Below are 15,989 nucleotides of genomic sequence, written 5' to 3' on the forward strand. Positions count from 1 at the left end.
TGGTCATATGGTGGTTCCATTCTGCTTTCCAATGTGGTTGTATTAATTCATAGTTCCACCAACAATGTATGAGTATACCTTTTTCCCCATATCCTTTCCAGAAACTTTTATTAGTATTTTTGATAATTGCCATTTTGACTAGAGTGAGATGAAATGTGTAGGTAGTTTTGATTTGCATGTTGCTATTGCTAGGGATGTTGAACATCATATTTGTTGTATTCGTTGGTCATTTGTATTTCTTCTCTGGAAAGGTGTCTTTTTAGTTTTTTACCTCATTAATTGATTGGTTATCATTATTTTTCTTTTTCTTTTTTTTTTTTTTTAGTTCTTTGTATATTCTGGAAGTTAATTCCCTATTGAGAGGGTAGCTGACAAGATTTTCCCCCATATTTTGACTCTCTTCTCTTGCTCTTCTTTCTTTTTTGTGTTGAAGCTCTTTAATTTGATGGCATTCCACTTAATTGATTCTTGGTTTTATTTCTTGAGCTCACAGGGTCTTATTAAGGAGCTCAGTGTCCATGCCAACATAGGAGTGTTTCTCCTGTTTTATCTTCTAGCAATTGCAAAGTTTCTTGTCTAATTCCTGAGTCTTTGATTTACTTTGAGTTGACTTTTGTGCCCAGTAAAAGATAGGGATATATTTTCCTTCTTCTGTATACAAATATCCAGTTTTCTCAGCACCATTGGTTAAAAAGGCTGTCTTTTCTCCAGTGTATGCTTACGGTAACTTTGTCAAGTATCAGATAATTGTATGTGTGTGAATTTTTCTCTGGGTTTTCTATTCTTTTCTTTTGGTTTTTATGCCTGTTTTGATGTCAATATCATGCTGTTTTTCTAACTGTAGCTTTACAGTATTATTTGAGATCAGGTAGGCCTCTAGCATAACTCTTCTTGCTCAGGATTGCTTTTCCAATTCTGGATCTTTTGATCTTCCAAATGAATTTTAGGGCTCTTTTCTTTTCCTAGTTCTTGGAAGAATGTTATTAGAATTTTGATGAGAATTGTGTTGACTTTGTGAAGTGCCAAAAGGGAGTGTAGCCATTTTGACAATAGTAATTCTGCCTATTCAAGAACATGGGAAATCTTTCCATCTTTTGAGATCTTCTTCAGTTTTTTTCTTCAGTGTTCTTCAGTTTTCATTATGGAAGTCTTCAACTTCCTTTTTTAGGTTATACACAGGTTTTTTTGTTTGTTTGTTTGTTTGTTAGGCTATTGTAAATGGGACATTTTCCCTGATTTAAAGGAAATACTTTCAGGTTTTCTCCATTCCGTAGGATGTTGCCCTTGAGTCTGTCATGTATAACCTTTCTGACATTGAGGTAAGTTCCTTTTATCCCTAGATTCTCCAGTGTTGTCTACACGAATGGGTGCTAGATCTTGTTGAATGCTTTTTCTGCATCTGTTGAGACAATCATGTAATTCTTGTTCTTAATTCTGTTTATGTGGTAAACTTCATTTATTGATATGTATATGTGGAATGAAGGATGCGGAACTTTGTACTTGTGGCATCATATTGGAAATTGAAAAGTTTCAGATTTTAGAACTTTTCAGATTTTGAATTTTTGAATCAAGAATGCTCAACAGAGGGCGCAGGGCCGGGCCAGCAGCCCCGGAGCCGGCAGGATGGCCCAGGGCAAGGCCGGTGGCGCCGCCAGCCTCTTCGCCAAGCAGGTGCAGAAGAAGTTCAGCAGGGCCCAGGAGAAGGTACTACAAAAATTGGGGAAAACTGTAGAAACCAAAGACGAGCGATTTGAACAAAGTGCCAACAACTTCTACCAACAACAGGCAGAAGGCCACAAGCTATGCAAGGACCTGAAGAACTTCCTTAGTGCAGTCAAAGTGATGCATGAAAGTTCAAAGAGAGTGTCAGAAACCCTGCAGGAGATCTATAGCAGCGAGTGGGATGGTCATGAAGAACTGAAGGCGATCGTAGGGAATAATGATCTCCTTTGGGAAGACTACGAAGAGAAACTTGCTGACCAGGCTTTGAGGACCATGGAAAACTATGTAGCACAGTTCAACGAGATTAAGAAGAGAATTGCCAAGCGGGGTTGGAAACTTGTGGACTATGATAGTGCCCGACACCACCTGGAGGCGGTACAGAATGCTAAGAAGAAAGATGAGGCCAAGACTGCCAAGGCTGAGGAAGAGTTCAACAAAGCCCAGAGTGTGTTTGAGGACCTAAACCAGGAACTACTGGAGGAGCTGCCTACTCTTTATAATAGTCGTATTGGCTGTTATGTGACCATTTTCCAAAACATTTCCAACCTGAGGGATGTCTTCTACAGGGAAATGAGCAAGTTGAACTACAATCTCTACGAGGTGATGAGCAAACTAGAGAAGCAACATTCCAACAAAGTCTTTGTGGTGAAGGGACTGTCAAGCAGCAGCAGGCGCTCTTTAGTCATCTCTCCCCCAGTTCGAACATCTTCAGTCTCCAGCCCTCTTACCTCACCCACCAGCCCCTCTGCACTTTCCTTGACAAGTGAGACTGAATCTATCTCAGCAGCTGAAGAAGAGCTGACATCTGCTGCAACCCAAGAAGAAGATGATTCTAAGATCAAAGAAAAATCCTTAAAAGATGAGGAAATAGAGGAGGGAGGGTCTGAAGTAAGCTCCTCTGAGGAGGAAGAGCCTCTACCAGCCTGTAATGGCCCAAACCAGGCCCAGCCCATGCCCACCACTGAGAGTGACAAGTGCTAGGAGGAAGTTCTCCCTAGTGTCCAAGCTCCAGCACCAGGCAGATCCCTGAACCCTTCAAAGCAGCCATCCTCTCTTCCAGAAGTAGTCCTACGAACCCGCACCTTAAGTGAAGAATCTGAACAACCAAAGAAGAGAGCCTCTATCCAGAGGACCTCGGCACCCCCTAGTAGGCCTCCCCCACCCAAAGCCCCTCCAAGCCCCAGGCCCACCTCAGGGAACATACCCTCCAGCCCTCCAGCCTTTGAAGGGGGTTCACCCTCCAGCCCTAGGGCCCTCTTGGGGACTGGGACTCCAAGTCCTAGGTCCTCCTTAGCAGCCTCTCCTGATCCAGAACCACCAGAGAAGCCATTAAGAACTCCCGAAGCCAGAGAAAAGGAAAACATTCACAATCTGAACCCAGAAGAACTTTGTACTTCCCCCACCTTGCACACCTCTCAGGTTTGTTCAGGACCTGGAGAGATGGGGAAGATGAAAGACAAAGAAGAGGACAATAAACTTATCTCAGCCAACTCTCTTGAGGTCCAAGGCCCTCAGTTCCATGTCTCTGCACTTCCAGGAGAAAACATCACAGCACCTGAGCCTCAAGAAGAGGTATTTGTAAGTCAAACTGCACAACTCTGAAGAGAAATTGATAAGACCTCCCCTATACACATCTCCCCAGAGAAACTCCTTAACCGAAGGGGACCGATAGGTCAAGGGGTATAAAGCTGCATTCACTTCCACTGCTCAGGTAGTGTGGATGCTGGTCATCTCCAAAGACCTGGCATTAATGGAGGCTGAGGAGCAGCCTTAGGGGAGGGAGGGAGGAAGGCAGGCAGGCAGGTTTGGGAGAGGAGAATGACAGACTGAGGAATATTTTAACTCAGGTTTTAGAAACTGTTAGAAGAATAAGATTTTATGTGTTTAAATGGGGCTGTTTTAACTATATAAAGCAAAAGTTCTGTACACACGAACACTTGTTCACTCAGAGACACAACCACACATACTCAGAGGATAGTGGACAAATTTGTCTTTGACTTAACACTCATTTTGCAGGACTTAAAGCCAAAGAACAGGTTTTCAGATTGCTAAATAAAGTGTGATTTTGACTATATTAAAAAAAAAAAAAAGAATGCTCAACAGGCTGCTCCTCCAACAGCGGACAGAAGCCGGATGCCCTGCCCATCCTCCCCTCCCCCTACCCCTGCACTGACTCGATGCGCCCTCCTGGGACACCCCAGCTTCTTTGGAGGTTGGTGCAGGAATTTTGAATTATTCCTAAGGGTGTGGCCACCATCAATGGAAGGGCAGCTCCCTTCCTGAGACACCTACAGCAGACTAGAGGCCCATTGACAGGTACCTCTATTTACACAATTACATCCTACACCCTTCCCCATCCTCTTTGTTCACTACTAGAAATACTGTAAATAGTAACCGAGTGCATCCTGTTTATTACAATAATGTTAAAGTCTTTATAGGGGCTATCTGGTTCAGGTCTGTATTTTCTTTGCATTGTGTGCTTGCTGGTCTCCCCTTCAAATGAGGTGTACTAGAAAACTGCAGGGTCACAATAAGCCTGCAGGGGGGACACTTCAGTATCTCAGATCTTCACTGCTAGAGGGGAATATAAAGAAACAATATGAAAAAACAAGGGAAGAAAGTGTCCCTAACAAACAAAGATGCTATTTTGATAGAATCCAATGACAGCATAGCAATAGAAATGACAGAAAAAGAATTTAGAATCTGCATAATTAAATGATCCATGAAGCAAAAGATGAGATAAGAGAGCAAATGTAGGTAATGCATGATCATTCCAATATACAGTTAATAGAGCAGATTCAGGAAGCAAAAGAACACCTCAATAAAGAGATACAGATTCTGAAAAACCAACAAACAAACAGAAATACTTGAAATGAAAGAAACAATAAACCAAATTAAAAACTCAATAGAAAGCATCACCAACAGAATAGATCTCATGGATCTCAACAGAACCTCAGACAATGAAGACAAAATATTTAATCTTGAAAATGAAGTTGAACAAACTGAGAAGATGTTAAGAAATCATGAACAGGGCTGGGGAGATAGCTCAGTCGGTAGAGTGCTTGCCTTGCAAGCACAAAGCCCTGGGTTCAATCCCCAGCACAGCAAAAAAAATAAATAAATAAAATAAAATAAAAATAAAAAAGAAATCATGAACAGAACCTCCAAGAACTATGGGATATCATGAAAAGACCAAATTTAATAATTATTGGGATTGAGGAAGGCACAGAGAAACAAGCCAAATGAATGAACAAACTGTTCAATGAAATTATACCAGAAAATTTCTGAAACATGAAAAATGAAATGGAAAATCAAATACAAGAGGCTTACAGAATACCGGGTGCACAAAATTACAGCAGATTCACACCAAGTCACATTATAATGAAAATACCTCACATACAAGATAAAGAGAGGATTTTAAAGACTGCGAGAGAAAAGTGTCAGATAAATTCTAAGGGGAAACCAATACAGATATCAGCATATTTCTCAGCCCAGACCCTAAAAGCAAGAAGAACCTGGAATAATATTTTCAAGCTCTGAAAGAACATGGATGCCAACCAAGAATCCTATACCCAGCAAAACTAACCTTCAGATTTCACGATGAACTAAAATCTTTCCATAATAAACAAAAGTTAAAAGAATTTACAAATAGAAAGCCTGCACTAAGAACATTCTCAGCAAAATATTTCATGAGGAGGAAGTGAAAAACAACAATACAAGTCAGCAAAGGGAGAAACTACCCTAAAGGAAAAGCCAAATGAGAAACCAAGTCAAGTTAAAAACCAAAAATAAGCCAAAATGACCAGGAATACAAATCATATCACAATAAAAATCCTGAATGTTAATGGCCTAAACTAAATAATCAAAAGACTTAGACTGGCAGATTGGAGGTAAAAAGAAAGACTCAACAATTATGCTGCTTCAAGAGACTCATCTCATAGAACAAAGACATCACGGACTAAGGTGAAAGGAAGTGGGGAAATATATCCATGCACATAGACTCAGTAAAAAAAGCAGGGGTCTCCATCTTCATACAGAAACGAGGGGACTTCAAACCTAAGTCAGAAGGGATAAGAAGGACATTTCATACTGCTACCATGGGAAACATAAACCAGCAAGACATAATGATTTTAAATATTCATAGCCCCCAAACAATGGAGCATCTATGTACATCAAACAAACCCTTCTCAATATTAAGAATCAAATAGACCAAAACACAATAATAATGGGGGACTTTAACACACCACTCTCACCACTGGATAGATCCTCCAAACAAAACTGAACAAATAAATCATAGAACTAAATAATATGATCATGAATAGACTTAATGGACATGTACCGAGTATTATTCATCCTCATCAAGTGAATATACTGTCGTCTCAGCAGTTCATGATTCTTTCTTTCAAAGTAGACCATATGCTATGCCACAAAAAAGCCATTAGTAAATACAAAAAAAATAAAGATACTACCTTGTATTCTATCTGACCATAATTGGATGCAATTACAAATCAATGATAAAACAACAAATAAAAACTACTCCTACACCTGGAGATTAAATAATATGCTATTAAATGATGAAATGATAACAGAAGACATCAGGGAAGAAATAAAAAAAACTTCTTAGAGGTAAATGAGAACAACGACACAGCATATCAAAATCTCTGGGACACTCTGAAAGCAGTACTAAGAGGAAAGTTCATTGCCTTGAGCTTATACATTAAAAAAATAAAAAGTCAATGACTAAATGATCTAACATTACATCTCAAAGTCCTAGAAAAGGAAAAACAGGTGAACACCAAAAAGAGTAGAAGACAGGAGATAATTAAAATCAGAACTGAAATAAATGAAATTGAAATAAGAGAAACAATTCAAAAAACTGACTAAACAAAAAGTTGGTTCTTTGAAAAAGTAAACAAAATTGATAAACCTCACTTAGCCTCACTAATGAAGAGGCGAGAGAAAACTCAAATTACTAGAATTTTTGATGAAAAAAGGAAAGATCAGGAGACACCATTGAAATACATAATTAGAAGCTACTTTGAAAATCTATACTCCAACAAAATAGAAAATATCAAAGACATTGACAAGTTTTTAGAGAAATATGATCCTCCCAAAATGAATCAGGAAGACTTACACAATTTAAACATATCAACTTCAAGCATAGAAATAGAAGCCATCAAAAGCCTACCAACAAAGAAAAGCCCAGGACCAGATGGATTCTCAGCTGAATTCTACAAGATCTTTAAAGAAGAATACAAGAATTCTACAAGATCTTTTAAGAAGTAATACCAATACTCCTCAAAGTATTCTAGGAAATAGAAAAGGATTCTACAAGATCTTTTAAGAAGTAATACCAATACTCCTCAAAGTATTCTAGGAAATAGAAAAGGATTCTACAAGATCTTTTAAGAAGTAATACCAATACTCCTCAAAGTATTCTAGGAAATAGAAAAGGATTCTACAAGATCTTTTAAGAAGTAATACCAATACTCCTCAAAGTATTCTAGGAAATAGAAAAGGAGGGAACTCTTACCAACTCATTCTATGAGGCTAGTATCACTCTGATACTAAAACCAGACAAAGATGCATCAAGGAAAGAAAACTTTAGACCAGTATCCCTGATGAACATAGATGCAAAGAGCCTTAACAAAATACTGGCAAATTGCATATAAAAATATCTTAAAAGATAGTGGACCATGATCAAGTGGGGTTTATCCCACGGATGCAAGGTTGGTTCAATATCCAGAAATCAATAAATGTAACTCATCACATTAATAGACTTACAGTTAAAAATCATATTATTATTTCAGTAGATGCTGAGAAAGTGTTTGATAAAGTGCAGTATCCCTTCATGCTTAAAACACTAGAAAAAAAATAGGAATAGTAGGAACATACCTCAACATTGTAAAGGTTATCTATGCTAACATGGCCAACATCATTCTTAATGGAGAAAAACTGAAAGCATTCCATATAAAAACTGGAACAAGACAGGGATTCCCTCTTTCACCACTTCTATTCAACATTGTCCTTGAAACACTTGCCAGAGTAATTAGACAGACCAAAGAAATCAAAGGGATATGAATAGGAAAAGAAGAACTAATGCTGTCACTATTTGCTGATGACATGATCCTATATTTAGAAGATCCAAAAAACTCCACTAGAAAACTTCTAGAACTAATAAATGAATTCAGCAAAGTAGCAGGATATAAAATCAATTTGCGTAAATCTAATGCATTTCTATTCATAAGTGATGAATCCTCTGAAAAAGAAATTAGGAAAACCACTCCATTCACAATAGCCTCAAAAAAAAAAAAATACTTGGGAATCAATCTAACAAAAGTGGTGAAAGACCTCTACAATGAAAACTACAGAACACTGAAGAAAGAAATTGAAGAAAACCTTCGAAGATGGAAAGATCTCCATGTTCTTGGATAGGCAGAATTAACATTGTCAAAATGGCCATTCTACCAAAGGCTCTATACAGAGTCAATGCAATTCCAATTAAAATCCCAATGACATTCTTCATAGAAATAGAGAAAGCAAACATGAACTTCATCTAGAAGAGTTAGAGACCTCGAATATCCAGAACAGTCTTGATTAGAAAAAGTGAAGGAGGAGGTGTCACAATACCAGATTTATACTATACTACAGAGCAATAGTGACAAAAATGGTGTGGTTTTGGCACCAAAATAGACAGGCAGACCAATGGTACAGAATAGAAGACACAGAGATGAACTCACCTAAATACAGTTGCCTCGCACTAGACAAAGGAGCCAATAACATACAATGGAGAAAAGATAGCCTGTTCAACAAATGGTGCTGGCAAAACTGGAAATCCATATGCAGTAAAATGAAATTAAACCTCTACCTCTTACCCTGCACAAAACTCAACTCAAAATGGATCAAGGATTTAGGAATTAGAACAGAGACCCTGCACCTAAAAGAAGACAAAGTAGGCCTGAATCTTCATCATGTTGGCTTAGGATCAGACTTCCTTAACAAGACTCCCAAAGCACAAGAAATCAAAGCGAGAATCAATAAATGGGATGGACTCAAACTAAAAAGATTTTTCTCAGCAAAGGATACAATCAAGAATGTGAAAAGAGAGCCCACAGAGTGGGAGAAAATCTTTTCCACACACACTTCAGGTAGAGCTCTTAAATCCAAAATTTATAAAGAACTTACAAAACTTCACACCAAAAATACAAAGAACCTAATGAATAAATGGGCCGAGGAACTGGACAGATGCTTTATAGAAGACACACAGGCAATTAATAAGTATATGAAAAAGTGTTCAACATCTTTAGTAATTAGAGAAATGCAAATTAAAACAACTCTAAGATTTCATCTTACTCCAATTAGAATGGCTATTATCAAGAACACAAACAATAATAGATGTTGGCATGGATGTGGGGAAAAAGGCCCACTTTTACATTGCTGGTGGAGTTGCAAATTGATGCAGCAACTCTGGAAAGCAGTGTGGAGAATCCTCAGAAAACTTGGAATGGACCCACCTTTTGACCCAGTTATCCCATTCCTTGGTTTATACCCAAAGGACTTAAAATTAGCATACTACGGTAATACAGCCACGTCAATGTTTATAGCAGCTCAATTCACAGTAGCTAGATTGTGGAACCAACCTAGATGCCCTTCAACAGGTGAATGGATAAAGAAACTGTGTTATATATACACAATGGAATATTATTCAGCCATAAAGAAGAATAATAATTATTGCATCTGCACATAAATGGATGGAATTGGAGAATACCATGCTAAGTGAAATAAGCCGATCCCAAAAAACCAAAGGTTGAATGTTTTCCCTGATAAGTGGAGGATGATATATAATGGGGGTGGGGAGAGATGGGGAGTGAGAGAAGAATGGGGGAACTTTATGTAGAAGGAAATGAGAGGGAGGAGGGTTATGAAAAATGGTGGAATGAGACAGACATCATTACCCTATGTATATGTATGATTCATACACGAATGGTATGAATCTACATGTTGTACAACCGTAGAAACAAAAAGATGTACCCCATTTGTGTACAGTGAATCAAAATGCAGTCTGTATAAAAGAAAAAAAGTGCTCAACAAAGGAAACCAGCATTTTCTGAGAACTTCATGGGTTTTTCAAATTTTCATCTGGAAGCGAAAAATGTTATTGAAGTTCTAGAAATTGTGATGTCAATAGGTAGAGGTAACATAATCTTGCCCATTACATTCCAAGATGTAGCACCACTGGTAAGACACAAGTACTGAAAATAATACATTTGGGGAAAATAAAAGGAAATATTGGATTACACGTTGTGTTTTCCTTTTAAATAGTTTTATTCTATGACAAAGTGTATGTTGAAATTTTACTTTTAAGTGAATTTGTGGATAATTAATTCATAAAGCTAATAAAAGTTAATGTGTTTGGGAGTACCTTAAATACTTTCTAGGTTATCATAATAGAACTACACATTTACTCAAAATGCTCTTCAGTAGCATCATAAAAAATAATATTGGTCTGGCTGCTCAATATGTCTGGTCTTACCTAGTTTTTATAATGTAACAAGATGAAGTACACAATGAGAGCAATTTTTCCAGACAATAGGAACTAAAAATACCCAGTCATTTAACATTAATCATTTCCATTCTGAAAATTCAATAAGGGCATAAAATATTTTTTCTTGCTAAATTTAATTTTTATACTGTCCACAGGAAACACTAGAGAAACTGAGTCAAGAATACATGTTGACTTTCTACAAATAATGTAAATAGATGCTGCCACTACTGATTGATGTTGATGATGATGATTGTGTATAATATTAGTGAAAATTATTTAAAATTGACACATTTTTATTTAAGGAATCTACATGTTGTAATTCCTGCCATTGTCCATCAGGTTACCTTAGTTCCTTTACAACCTGAGTCAAGATAGATTTTCCATATAACATGCAATTCCATTTGGGTTTCTTTTACATTCACTTAAATAAGGGGAATTTGATGATTACTTCCAAAATAATCCCCCCACCCCATAATCTTTGGGCTCTAACTTGTTCAAGTGATTTTCATTAGGTCCTTTAACTGTCATAGTAGATAGATCTGCCTGAGTCTCAGTTTCAGATATCCTCTAAACTTGAATGAGTTCAAAACATATTTGTTCCTAAGCTATCACACAAGAATAGTACAGATCTGCAGGACCTGTTAATATGTAAGTTAAAGAACACACTAAGTTTTTTATTCTTTTAGTAACTCTGTCTTTTTATTTCTTCCACATTTCTAATGACTTTGTTATTCTATGAGGTGCTTTGAATTAAGTGATTGAAAAAATTACATCTTATTAATTTGTTTTAATTGGCTATAAAAATTGCAGTACTTTACATGAAGTTTTAATGTATACATACACTGTGGGATGGCCAGATTGAGCTATTTAATATAGGTTGTACCTCATATACTGACCATTTTCTGTGATGAGACACTTAAATATATATTATTTTAGCAATTTCCAAGAATATAATAAACTGTTTTTAATTTTAATCACCATGATGTACAGTAGGTCTCTAGAACTCATTCTTCTGGTCTAACTAAAATTGTGAGCCTTCTGAACAGCACCTCCACAAACCCCCACCCTAATCCCGGGCTTCTGATAACCACCATTTTACTTTGCCTCCATAAATTTGACTGTTTTACACTCCATATATTAGAAAGAACACTCAGTATTTATCCTTTCTGTGCCTAATTAACATAACATCCTCAAGATTCAGCCATGTTGTTAAAAATGACAGAGTCTTCTTTTTTTTTAAGCTGAATAGTATTTCATTGTGTATTTACACCACATTTTCTTCATCCATTAATCAGTTGAAGGACACCTAGGTTATTTCATATCCTGGCTACCGTGAATAACGCTGCAGTGCACATGGAGGCACAGTTATCTTCTGTATGCTGAGTCCATAGCCTGTGGATATGTACCCAGTAGTGGGATTGCAGGGTCATGTGGCAGTTCTGATTTTGACGTTTTGAAGGAGGTCCACACCGTTTTCCTTAATGTTGTATTGATTTATATTCCCACTGATAATGTACAAGGGTTCCCTTTACTTCAAATCCTTGCCAATACTTGCTTTTTGTCTTTTATACAACAGTCATTCTAAAAGGCATGAAGCCTTCTCTCATTGTGGTTTTAATCTGCGTTTCCCTGGTGATTAGTGATCCTGAGCTTTTCTTCCCATATACCAGTTGGCTATTTGTATATCTTTCTGTTGATAAGCATCTATTCAGATTCTTTTACCGAACCTTAAAATCTATATCTCACTTTTTCTTAGAACGGTATTCTAGATCTAAGTGATACTTCTCTCGTAGATTCAATGTATTCTTTCATTGTTACCTCTTGCACTGAGACAAGAGGTAACATTCATTAGTGCAAATATATTTATGTTCTTGTATGTGCCACACTCTTTTCTAATTGCTGAAGGCACAGCTTTGAACAAAACAGAGCTCCTAAGTTCTTGAGCTACATTCTGGTTCACAATAGAGACAATATTGTTAATGATTAGCTTTAAGATGTAAAATCAGGAATTTAAAAGGGAGTGATGTGCAAGTCTCATTTTAGATAGAATTTGTACTTACATTTTTATTTTAAAAGAGTAGAACTAACTTCTTCTCTGACATGTTTAGAGCATTTAGTATTTTCTCAAATAAAGAAAAAGTAACCAACACAACATGATAAACTAAGCATTTGTAATTATCTCTCCTCACTCTAAAAAAAATCAAAGTATATTATGACTGCAGCAGGATAACCTCTTTTGGGTAGCAAACCAGTTTCGGATTCTTGAAATACAAATATATGTTGATGTATCCTAAATAGCTATTCACTTCTCTGCAGATTTCCTGTAATGAATTATTGTGGTAATGACAAAATAACTTGAGACAACATTATCTGAAATAGCCATGTCTTTCATACCCATATTTCTCCCTGTTTTATGGCACTTACCTCGAGTAAACTGTGTGAATGCAAGTGTTGTTGACAGATTTTAGAAAAGCTTGATGATTCTTCAATCAGAGTTTAGACAAAGACGGGATTATTGTTGTCTTTTCTCACAGTTTCAAACACAAGTTCCTCACTTATTCATTGAAAATAAATGCTGTCAAAACTAGAGTAAAAATGTGGTTCATGGAGACAAAGCTTTCTCTACTTCTGCAGTGTTCTGGAATGCTAGTAGCAGAGGAACAAAGGAAGAGACAGTATCAGCATAGCCCAAGGAACCTCCTTGGAAGCTGGTTTTAAGATAGAAGCCTGAAGGCATGCGGAGGAAGATCCAGCGCTGCAGGAGCCACAAAGCACAGATGTTGCCCAGGAGAGAAGAATCCAACACCTTGACTTCTCACATGCTACAGCACTCCAGTCTCCTCTCAGGGTCTTTCATTGATCATAACTACCCAGAAGCCAGTTGGCAAGGAAACATGGAAAGCGTAACTCGCAGGTTATGATCAAGTACTGGATCTGAGAGCAAGACACTAAAGGACAGTAACTAAGCCTGTCTTCCCATCTTTCTACCCATACATTCAATTCTGTTACAACAACAACAACTCTATGGGGCAGATCTCCACTGAACATATGAAAATACTTTCTCCCATTACATTACAGGTCTGAAGCTCCAAACTGTCATCATGTCCATGTCAAAGTCCAGCATTTCTATCAGGTGGTATATCAGGTCTGGATGTGGTTTCTCAGGTCAGGTAACTTAAGACTCAATGTAAAAATTGAGTAATATGAAACAAGAATGCCAAAGGTGAAAAACAAATAATTGGTTAAAATATGCTGCTGCATACATAAACTCACATATTTGACTATGATTCTTTTTTTTTCTCAATGAGTAACAAGACCACATTGATAACTGTCTCTTCCTTTTCTTACCACCCATTCCATGTTCTCCTTTTAGCAGCTAACATCTCAGAGAGTAAGAGTTTTTGTGTGATTGAAGGATGCAAACCTTCCTTCTGGAAGTTTTCTTGGTGTTCCTGCTTTTATTGCATTGCTTTAATGTTTCACTGTCTTTTATTATTGAACATAGAAATAATAAGAGATTTTAATTACCTGGTAACTGCCGGTTACCAACAGTCTTCCTTGCTCTCTCTGTGTAACAGCAGCCAGGTCATCTCTTGACAACCAGGTTTGATCACCCCAGTAGGCATTTCATTGTTCATGACTCATGCCATCTACTATGGGAATATATGCTGTCTGTGCCTACTGGTTTAATAACATGGAAAGAGCACAAAATAACAAAATGATAGTCTCTATTTCTAATTCATTAAAACTTTGTGTCTTCTGGTAGAAGCAGTTCTCTTTAGGGGTTAAGAGCCCCTAAGTAAGCAAAGCCCATGATTATAGTGTTATAAAGCAAAACTCTGCTTTTTGCTGGAGTGTTCATTTATAGCAAGGCAAATAGGCATTGTCATTGTCATTCCCACCTTGATTCCTAGATCCATGTATTTTGTCTATAAAAAGAATAGTATCATTGATTGGTAGCTCATTCAAAGTATATTTTCCTTCTCCATTATCACATCTAAGATCCGCAGGGTATTGCTTCCCGCATGGAATCATGTTCTCCAATAGTTATTTCATTGTTCTTTTAGACCAACTATTGCAAGTGATGCCATTCATCATAAAACCAGTGAATCCCATAGACTTGAGTTGTATGCATTTCTTTTACTTTCAGTAAATTCTTTGGTCAAAAGCAATTTTGCATAGAATACATGAGATTATTGTCTGGTTCTTCCTAAGGAATAGCAGTACTAGATTAGAAATACTGTTATTAGCAGGTGTCCCTCAACAGTAGGGCTAGCTAGAAGAAGTTTCAGGAAAGCCCATCTTTGTGGGGAATTTATATCAAACACTTGAAGTAGCCCATTGAAACCCTTCCCACAAGATTAAGATAAGGATAGACCGCTTATCCAATGAAATGTAGTTCTATCCAGAATTTTCTCTCTTAAATCTTTCATTAGTTTTCCACGCTCTGATGAAGAGTCTTCTATGCTCTTTATAACCTGCGGGAGTATGAGGAGTTGCAGAATCCCTTCTAGCAATGTACAGTACACTTCAAATAAACTCTTATATTTTTCCTTAGTCTTCCCACACACTGAGCATCTATTATACATCCTTGTGAGGGTTCCAGAAAATTTATGTGATATTTTTGCATTTGAATCAGACACTTAACATTTGTAGTATAATATTTTTGTATTTCAGTGTCCCAAAGTTCAATAGCCGTCCCTTGGTATCCTCAGGAGATTAGTTCCGGGACCCTGCAGATACTAAAGTCTTTGGTTGCTCCAGTCCCTTAGCAGAGTAAATGGTGTAATATTTGCATATAACATACACATATCCTTCTGTGTACTTTAGGTCATCTCTGGATTACTTATGATACCCAAAACCATGTAAATCTATGTAAGTTGTTATACAGTATGGTTTGGGGAATAATAACAAGGCAAAGGGATTCTATACATGTTTAGTACAGCACAATTTTTTCTGAACACTTTATAACTTTGATTGGTTGAATCTGCAGATATAGAAGTCACAGATAAAGAGGGAGAACTCTATGTAACATTATGAGTAATGTAACAATGCCTCAGTGGTATTCTTCCTCCCCAGCCCCTACCCTCTGGTTTATTATCCATTTCCATCCAGAACAGTTTCCCCAAAATAAAATCTCTTATGCAAAACTTCTTTTTAACCTTAGACTGAAGTTTTTAACCTTAGAGATCCCTTTGCCAAAGGCAGATACCACCTCTGCCTATCCGGTAATTTGGATACCTATAAACCTCCAAAAGTGACAGGTTTTGAATCACCACCTCCCAGGAAGTTTTCCTTTTTCAGGAGTTTTTGAGGGCTCCATATAACTGCCTTCCATTTTTCCTAAGATCTTACATTTCTAGATGCGAAGGAAGTTTTGAAGAGGTAGTAGCTCTGTTAATATGGAAAAAATCCTATGCTACCAATTCAATAATTAATAAACGACTGCTTGCTAAAACCAATATGTAAATAGCTGAGATAAATTGGTTCTAGCAAGTGATTCTTTCCTTTACCTGTAAGTACTGCTTCAGGGTTAATTCCTAGGTCTTCTCCAGCAGAGAGCTTGACTGCATTTACATATCAATTTAAAGAAAACTTATCCTAATCAGTTATTTAAGATGAGAACTTGACACTATTTTACTATTTATCATATAATTATCATGATTCTTAGTCCGTAGGTGTGACTTCCTTATTATCCAGTGAGATATTTGAGATAGTTTTT

General features: G+C 37.1%; 2 protein-coding genes across 4 annotated transcripts in view; both read left to right on the forward strand.

The window, feature by feature from the left end:
• GPC5 (glypican 5) overlaps nucleotides 1-15,989 on the forward strand; it is a 1,401,099-nt gene that overhangs the window by 329,623 nt on the left and 1,055,487 nt on the right. The window lies entirely within an intron of this gene.
• Nucleotides 1,624-3,491, forward strand: LOC306659343 (bridging integrator 2-like; the record flags this gene model as incomplete). Its single annotated transcript, XM_079136779.1, has 2 exons — nucleotides 1,624-2,869; nucleotides 3,035-3,491. One exon carries the CDS (start codon nucleotides 1,624-1,626, stop codon nucleotides 2,701-2,703), a length of 1,080 nt encoding a protein of 359 aa, XP_078992905.1. The 3' UTR covers nucleotides 2,704-2,869; nucleotides 3,035-3,491.

This window comes from Sciurus vulgaris (assembly GCF_902686455.1).
Source record: "Sciurus vulgaris genome assembly, chromosome: 4".
In the NCBI taxonomy this organism is placed as follows: Eukaryota; Metazoa; Chordata; class Mammalia; order Rodentia; family Sciuridae; genus Sciurus; species Sciurus vulgaris.